We start from the raw sequence: 7,945 nt of genomic DNA on the forward strand, positions 1-7,945 counted from the left end.
TAAGTTTTGTTTTTTAATGTTTTAATTGATCTTAGAGAGAAAATGACATCTATTTGAGGAACATCGATGCGAGAGAGAAACAGGGAACATCGATCGGTTGCAGTTGCCTCCCGAACGCACCCCGGCCGGGACGGCATCTGGCCTTGTGCCCTGACCGGAGTCCGACCGGTGACCTTTCGGTGCACCGGACAGCGGTCAAGCAGCTGGGCCACACTGGTCAGGGCAGGACACTTAGTTGGGGTTTAGAGGGGCTGGGCTGGAAGCCCCGGCTCTGGGAGGGGCGGGGCGGGGCCAAAAGCAGGACCACCAGCTCTGGGGTTGGGAGAGCTGTTGGCCCAGAGCCCAGTGCCAGGGCCGCCGGGGCTCGGGATTGGACAAGAGACGGACGAAGGCGGAGCGGATGTAAAGCGGCACCGGCGGGGGGTCCTCAGAGAGCGGCCGGCTGCTCGCCCTGAGCCTGGCTCTGCTGCACCTGCGCCTGGCTCTGCTGCACCTGCGCCTGCATCTTCTCCAGCATCTCTTGCATGCGACGCAGCTGTGGGGCAAGAGCGCAGGCGGTGGGGCTGGGCGTGGCCGGGCGTGGCCGGAGGGCGGCTTCTTCGAAGAGGACTGGGGCTTTGGTCAGTGGGGGGCGGGGGGCGGGCTCACCTCTTCGTCTTTCTCGCGGATCAGCTTCTCCGTCTCGGCCAGGGGCAGCATGGGCAGCGGGATCTCCGTGGTGCTCCGGCGGGAAAGCTTACTAGGGGGAGGAAAAGGAATAGGAATCAAGGGCAGGACGTGGTTGTGTGGGTCACGACGCCGAGGCCGGGCCTGGAAGGGGTTGGCCTCTAGGAGGTGGGCTCTTGTCCTTGAGGTTAGGGCCGGAAGCTAGCTGGTGGGGAAAGACTTGGGGAAAAAGATCTGGATGGTGAAGGCGGGGTCATGGATGTGGTGAGGGCGAGATCATGGAGCACCTGTGAGTCCACTCCGGCTCTCACCTGCGGCTGGCCCGATCGCGAGCCCCAGGCCGGGCCAGGCTCTGTAGACAGCGGGCCCGGTAGCCCTCATAGAGCAGATCGTGTGTCACCTCCTTCAGGTCCTGCAGATGTGTCTGCACCAGCATCCGTCGCAGGTTCAGGAAATCGCAGTGATGTGGGTTCTCCACTGGGGGACCGACCGTGTGCATCAGGAAACTGCCGGTCGGGGCCCACCCTCTGGGTAAGGTCTGCCCGAAATCCCACCCTGCTCTAGGGGAGGGTCCACCTCTGCAGCTCAAAGATCTCTCATCTGGTCCTAGGACCTCCCAGATCAGAGCTCACCCGCCATCACAGGTTGGGTGCGGTTGACTTGGCGGTGGCCTGGGCTCCCTGCTGGCCTCGGAATGCACGCCCAGCCTTACTCACCCTCCACGGTACCCCAGGAGTAGCGGCGTCCCCTCACTGGTCGGGTGCCTTTGTCCCTCACTACCTCGCATGAACCGACAACTGCGAAAGGGATGCTTTCCTAGAGGGCGGGAATCAGGGATCGCCACTGGCCCCTCAAGGGCAGAAGCTTCTTCCTCAGCTTCCACCTCCACCTCTGCCTCCCCTGCTTCTCGGCCCCTTCCTCCCTTGCCCCTGCACCTTCATCTCAGCATCCTGCCTCTTGAAGTCTTCATCCTCATCTGAGTCACAGTCGGGGAACTGGTAGATGTTGATTTCCTCCTCCTTCAGCTGGTCCCGGATCTCAGAGCAAACAGATGCAGAGACAGTGAGAATCACAGAGGCTGTGGACAACCCGCATCGCATGGCCCAGGCAGATTCAGATGCTGACACTGGCCCTGGCCGGTTTGGCTCAGTGGATAGAGCATCAGCCTGTGGACTGAATGGTCCTGGGTTGGATTCCAGTCAAGGGCACCTACCTAGGTTGCAGGTTTGATCCCTGGCCCTGGTTAGGGCACGAGGAGGAGGCAACCAATCAATGTTTCTCTGTCGCTCCTCCTCCCACTCTCCCTAAAAGTCAATGGAAAAATATCCTCAAAAATATCCTCAAAAAAATAAGCAGGCTCATATACAGACACTGGTGGTCAGACAGGAAAGACAGATGGAGAGGAATGAACAGAAAGTGCAGCCCTGGGCTGTGTGGCTCAGTTGGTTGAGCATCATCCTGGGCACCGAAAGGTTAAGGTTTGGTTCCCGGTCAGGGCACATGCCAGGTTTCAGGTTCTGTCCTGGTCAGGGTGTGTGGAGGAGGCAAGTCATGTTTCTCGTGTCAATGTACCTCTCCTTCTCCCGTCTCTCTCTAAAATCAATAACAAAGAAAAAAGCTCTAGCCAGTTTGGCTCAGCGGATAGAGTGCTGGTCCTCAGACTGAAGGGTCCCAGGTTCAGTCCCGGTCAAGGGCACGTACCTCAGTTGCAGGCTCAATCCCCAGCCCTGTGTGGGAAGCAACCAATTGATGTGTCTCTCTCACATCCGTCTTTCTCTCTCTCTTTCTCTTCCTGTTTCTCCCACTCTTTAAAAATCAATGGAGCCCTAGCCAGTTTGGCTCAGTGGATAGAGTGTCGACTTGCCAACTGAAAGGTCCCAGGTTTGATTCCGGTGAAGGGCATGTGTCCAGGTTGTGGGCTCAATCCCCAGTGGGGGGCTTGCAGGAGGCAGCCAATCAGTGATTCTCTCTCATCATTGATGTTTCTATCTCTCCCTCTTCCTTCCTCTCTGAAATCAATAAAAATATATATTTTTTAAAAAAACACAAATCTCACACAAGGGAGGGGCATCACACTGAATTTAATAAAAAAATTAAAATAAAAAGCAATGGAAAAAATATCCTCGTGTGAGGATTAACAAAAAACAAATAAAAGAAATGAACATAAAATCTCAGAGATAAAGGGACAGTTATAGGGTGAAAAGACTGGGACAAAGACACCCTAACAGCCAAGGCAGAGTCCTGGAAAGATTCTAAGATGAGGCAGATTCCAAAATGCCCAGAAAGACATAGAAGCAGAAACAGTGGGCGCGGGCTCTGAAGACACTGGAGGGTGGGGGGCATCAGGGGTCATCACATCTGTGTTCCTACCCTCAGACAGGCTAGGCATCCAGCCCAGGGATTCCATTTTGAGCTTCCAGAGACACGGCTCTTTCAGGCAGCTCACTACCTACCTTCCGCAGAAACTCTCTCTAATAGCATTACACACCATGTCCAAGAAGTCTACCCCAAGATCAAAGGAGTCCAAGGAGTTCAGGCCCTAACCGGTTTGGCTCAGTGGGTAGAGCATCGGCCTGTGGACTGAAGGGTCCCAGGTTCGATTCTGGTCAAGGGCATGTGCCTTGGTTGCGGGCACATCCCCAGTGGGAGGTGTGCAGGAGACAGCTGATCGATGTTTCTCTCTCAGAGCGATGTTTCTAACTCTCTATCCCTCTCCCTTCCTCTCTGTAAAAAATCAATAAAATATATTTTTTAAAAAAGCTGAGTTCAGGTTTGATCATGATTTTTGGCTTCATGTGGGGCCAAAGGTCAAAAGTCACCACACCCACCTTCTGCTTGAGAGCCTGGGTTTCTCTGGGCATCAGGGCATCTGCTTTGCCAATGACTGGGATGATGTTGACCTTCTCGTGCACCGCCCGGAGGAAGGCCACATCTAGGGGCCGGAGCCTGCACCCAAGGATTGGCCAGGGCTTGGTCTCAGGATATGGAGTCACCTCCCAAGCCCTCCCCAAATGCCCAACCCCCAGGGCGGCCCTCAGACCCTCGGCCAAAGGGTGAGATGAAGTAGAGGCAGCAGTGGACACGGGAATCCTGGATGTTCTTCCGGTTCAGGCCACTCTCATCCCTCAGATACTGCTCAAATTGCTCCTCAATGAAGCGTACCACGGGCAGCCAGCTGGGATGCGGGAGGGGAGAGAGCATGTGGTGGGAGATCAGGAGTCACATGGCAGGGAAGGGGGTAAGACTAGCCAGGACTGTAGGGGTGGGAAAGGGTTTCTTTGTCTCCAACCAAAGAAATCAGGAAACTGGCAGGGTCATAAGTGAGATGTCGGGAAGCACAGGGCACTTTGGGACACACAGCCACCAGAAATGCCCCCCACCTTTCAGTCAGGGTGGGTGGGAGGCCAGGGCAGACCAGCCCTGTCACTGACCCCTCAGTTTCCACCAAGTAGCCAGCCATATTGGGAGACTATCCCTCATTCCCTCCCCCGCTCCTCACCAGTCTGAGCAATCCACCGAGTCCCCAAAGCCAGGTGTGTCCACCAAGGTCAGCTTCACCTTAATACCCCCCTCCTCGATCTCCACGCCCCGACGCTCAATAGTCAGCGTTTGTGTCAAGCGAGCTATGGGTACGGGGAGAGATCAGGGAACTGGGTAGGGGTCTGAGGCAGGACTAGTTTCCTTTCTCAGTATCACAATTGCCCCCACCTATTTATTTTAGGGGAAGAAGCCGTAAGCTGCCCGAGCCCCCCAGAAAGTCATGGGAGTGCAGATGGAAAGGAAGATAGTGTAGCCTGGGGAGATAGGAGGGGGTAGAGGGCCTGGAGAGGATGGGGAGGGTCTTACCGCTGGCCTCTGGCAGTTGCCGATCCTCATAGAGGTTGGTGAGAAACAGGCTGTTGATGAGGGTGGATTTCCCCAGGCCTGACTCCCCTGTGGACAGGCAGGCCCAGTTGGTCAGGTCAGAGGACAGCCAGGGTCTCTGGAGGACCCACCGCCTCCAAAACCCCCAGACCTGCCACCATGAGTGTGAAGTCAAACCCCTTCTTGATGGACTTGCGGTGCAGCTGGTTGGGAAGGGCTGCGAAACCCACATACTCCTTGTCCTGTTGGTGGGGTGTAGACAATATAAGGCTGCTGGGAGCTGCATACAGGGCCCCCAGTATAACCTGATCTTAAGGGCTAGAAGTCAGCCTACTGTAGGTTGACCTGGGCCTGGCTGCCCTGGCGGTTGGGGCCTGGGGACCTGGATTCTTAGGCATAAGGACTCACCATGACCCCCGTCGCTGTTGCTGTACCTGCTGTCTCTCCCCACTTCCTCTGGTGAGGCAGGAAGTTGAGTGCAGCAAACAAGGGGGCGGGCAATGTAGGAAGCTGAGATGCTTAACTGGCCCCGAGAGGTGGGGGAAGCCAAGACCAAGAACACCTGGGGTCCTCACCATCTGGATCCCTTTGCCCATCATCCCTATGGGAAGCTTGAACCCCTCTGTCCTTTGCACACCTTCTTCCAAGTCCCATTGTCTGGTGCATCACCCTGGTGGGAGGTGCAGTGTAGGCGGAGAGGAAGGAAGCAGGTTGGTGTCTCTAGCAGTGAGATGAAGGCTTTGACAGGGATGGTTAAAAAAAAAAAAATCCTCGGTCTAAGTGATAAAACCCATAAAAGGATTGGAGGTGGGAGGGGCCGTCATTTTTTCTCACCAGCTCCTACAATGGATTTTTTTTCTTTAAATGCAATGGATTCTTAAAAAGACTACATTGGACAACCGCCAGAGAGACGGTCCTTAGAATCCTGGCCAAGGCATCCCCTGCTTGAAACTCTTCCAGGGTTCCCCAGCGAGCTCAGAACCAAGTCCAATTTCTGACCTGGCAGCAAAGCCTTCCCCATCTGGCTTCATCACGCCTTTACTCACTCTCCCTTCTCCGGGGCCCACATCCTTGACTCTGCCCATACCGAGCTTTTCCCTTTTTTGCATCAGGTGAGCTCTTCATCCTTCAAGGATTTGATTAAAAGGGCTCTTCCTCCTCTGAAATCTTCATCAGCTTACCCTAGGCAGAGTCATTTTCCCTCCTCTGGACTTCCCAGCACCTGTAACAGGCCCCTCCCATGACCACATTTGCTTACCTGGATGTCTCTTCTATTCATGGCTGGGCTTTCTAAGGGCAGGGACCATGTTTCCCTAATTTCTATATCCTCCGTGTCTTACACAAGGACTGGCACACAGGAAGTGCCAATAAAACTCAGAAAGAACTTCTTCTATGCGGCCCTAGGCAAGTCATTTGGCCTCTCTGCACTCCGTTTTCCTAATGGAAAATGAAAGACACGCATTTCCGCTTTATCAGGACTCAATGGTTTCAGATTACATGAAGTGTGGAGTCAATCATTTATATATATCAATTGACCTTAGCATTTATGAACTGAGTGACTTCTCTGAGCCTTTTTTTAAAAAATATATTTTATTGATTTTTTATAGGGAGGAAGGGAGAGGGATAGAGAGTTGCAAACATCGATGAGAGAGAAACATCGATCAGCTGCCTCCGTCACACCCCCCACTGGGGATGTGCCCGCAAACAAGGTACATGCCCTTGACCGGAATCGAACCTGGGACCCTTCAGTCCGCAGGCCGACGCTCTATCCACTGAGCCAAACCAGGTAGGGTTCTGAACCTTTTTTTTTAAAAGATTTTTTTCTTGAGTTTTATTTTTTTTTTAAACTTTTAGAGTGAGAGGAATGGAGAGAGAGAGAGAGAAACATCCATGTGAAACATGGATCAATTGCCTCCTGCACAACCCTTTCTCCCCCTATCAAGCCAGAAACCGGTAACCCAGGCATGTGCCCTGACCTGGAATTGAACCTGATCGACTCACCTTTCCCTGGAATGTGATTCCTAAACCCACCCGTCCCTGGAATGGCGATGACTTACTGTAAATGTGATGTGGCCCCAACCCAGAAGGAACACCTTGTATGGACATATACACTGACTAACCAACCAGCTCTCACCAAGTACCCCAAGCCCTCCTGCCTTCCTCATTCTCCTTAAATAAGAGTTCTTATCGCTGCACGAGCTGCTGCTCTCCCTTTGCGAGACAGCCCGGCAGGTCTTTCCTCTAATAAAGCCTGTGTCACCTGGTTTTTGGCCTCCGACAACCTTTAAGCGCACAGGAGGATGCTCAACCAACTAAGCCACACAGACCAGGGCCTCTCTGAGCCTTTAAAGCTAGTCTCCTTGCCCTGGCCAGTGTGGCAAAGTGGGTTTTTGTAGATTCGGGCCTGCACACTGAAGGACCGCAGGTTTGATTCCCAGTCAAGAGTAGGCACGTACTTGGGCTCCCCACCCCCTGGACAGGGCATGTTGGGGAGGTAGTCAGTCCATGGTCTCTCTCACATCTATGCTTCACTCTCTCCCCTTCCCTCCTTCCCTTCTATTTTCTCTGAAAAAGCAATGGGAAAATATGCTCAGGTGAGGATTAACAACAACAACAAAAAAAGCAAGCATTAAAAAAAAGAAAAGCTAGCCCAGCCAGCATGGCTCAGTGGTTGAGCGTCGACCTAAAAACCAGGAGGTCATGGTTCGATTCCCAGTCCAGGCATATGCCTGGCTGCTGGCTGGATCCATCATTGATATTTCTCTCTCTCTCTCTCTCTCTCTCAAATCAATGAAAAAATATTTTTTAAAAATAAAAAAGCTAGTCTCCTTATTATGCCTTGTAAGGGCCTGCTTGATCTGGATCCTGCCCATTTTCTTTCTCCACTTCTTGTGGTTTTATTATGTCCCTTTTAGCCCATGTTATGGACTGACTTGTGTTTCTCAAAAATTCATGTGTGGGAACCCCAAGCCCCAACGTGACTGTATTGGAGATAGGGCCTTTAAGGAGGTAATCAAGGTGAAATGAGGTCATAAGTGTGGGGCCCTGATCTGGTATGTCTGGGGTCATAAGAAGAGATACCACTGATCTCTCTCTGCAGAGAGGAAAGACCATGTAAGGACCAGTGAGAAGACGGCAATCTACAGCCTCTGGAGAGAGGCCTCGCCAGAAACCAACCCTGCTGGCACCTTGAATTTGGACTTCCAATCTCTAGAACTATGAGAAAATAAATGTCTATTTAAGATTGTGGCATTCTCTTATGGCAGCCTGAGCAGATTAATACAGCCTATAGCTCAATCCTTTCCCCTCTTCACTCTAATGAGTTTAATGTGTAATTTTTGTATTTATATAAATTTTGAAATATGTGTACAATACAGTACATTTTTAATTTCATTATTATTTATTTTAGAGAGAG

The 7,945-nt window shown here is 52.4% G+C and overlaps 1 protein-coding gene across 2 annotated transcripts; it reads right to left on the reverse strand.

The window, feature by feature from the left end:
• Nucleotides 1-226: 226 nt before the first annotated feature.
• On the reverse strand, nt 227-5,311 carry SEPT1 (septin 1). 2 transcript variants are annotated; one of them, XM_015559409.1, is made up of 10 exons: nt 4,939-5,311; nt 4,513-4,772; nt 4,166-4,289; nt 3,707-3,841; nt 3,495-3,612; nt 1,602-1,691; nt 1,383-1,482; nt 978-1,143; nt 649-739; nt 227-535 (listed from the first exon to the last, which is right to left on the reverse strand). In XM_015559409.1, the coding sequence occupies exons 1-10, from the start codon at nt 5,127-5,129 to the stop codon at nt 428-430; spliced, it is 1,383 nt and encodes a 460-aa protein (XP_015414895.1). In that variant the 5' UTR covers nt 5,130-5,311; the 3' UTR covers nt 227-427. The 2 variants fall into 2 exon arrangements, with proteins under 2 accessions (XP_015414895.1, XP_006753018.1); XM_006752955.2 differs by having other exon boundaries at nt 1,602-1,703.
• Between the last annotated feature and the right edge of the window lie 2,634 nt (nt 5,312-7,945).

This window comes from Myotis davidii, unplaced genomic scaffold (genome assembly GCF_000327345.1).
Source record: "Myotis davidii unplaced genomic scaffold, ASM32734v1 scaffold1391, whole genome shotgun sequence".
In the NCBI taxonomy this organism is placed as follows: Eukaryota; Metazoa; Chordata; class Mammalia; order Chiroptera; family Vespertilionidae; genus Myotis; species Myotis davidii.

What these genes read in the sequence shown, in the direction of transcription:
- SEPT1 (XM_006752955.2), bottom strand. Translation starts at nt 5,129, where the DNA reads ATGATGGGCAAAGGGATCCAGATGGTGAGGACCCCAGGTGTTCTTGGT. An exon ending in ATCTCACCCTTTGGCCGAGG is followed by an intron (nt 3,613 to 3,706) that starts GTCTGAGGGCCG and finishes CCTTGGGTGCAG; the next exon opens with GCTCCGGCCCCTAGATGTGG. An exon ending in CGCGATCGGGCCAGCCGCAG is followed by an intron (nt 740 to 977) that starts GTGAGAGCCGGA and finishes TCCTCCCCCTAG; the next exon opens with TAAGCTTTCCCGCCGGAGCA.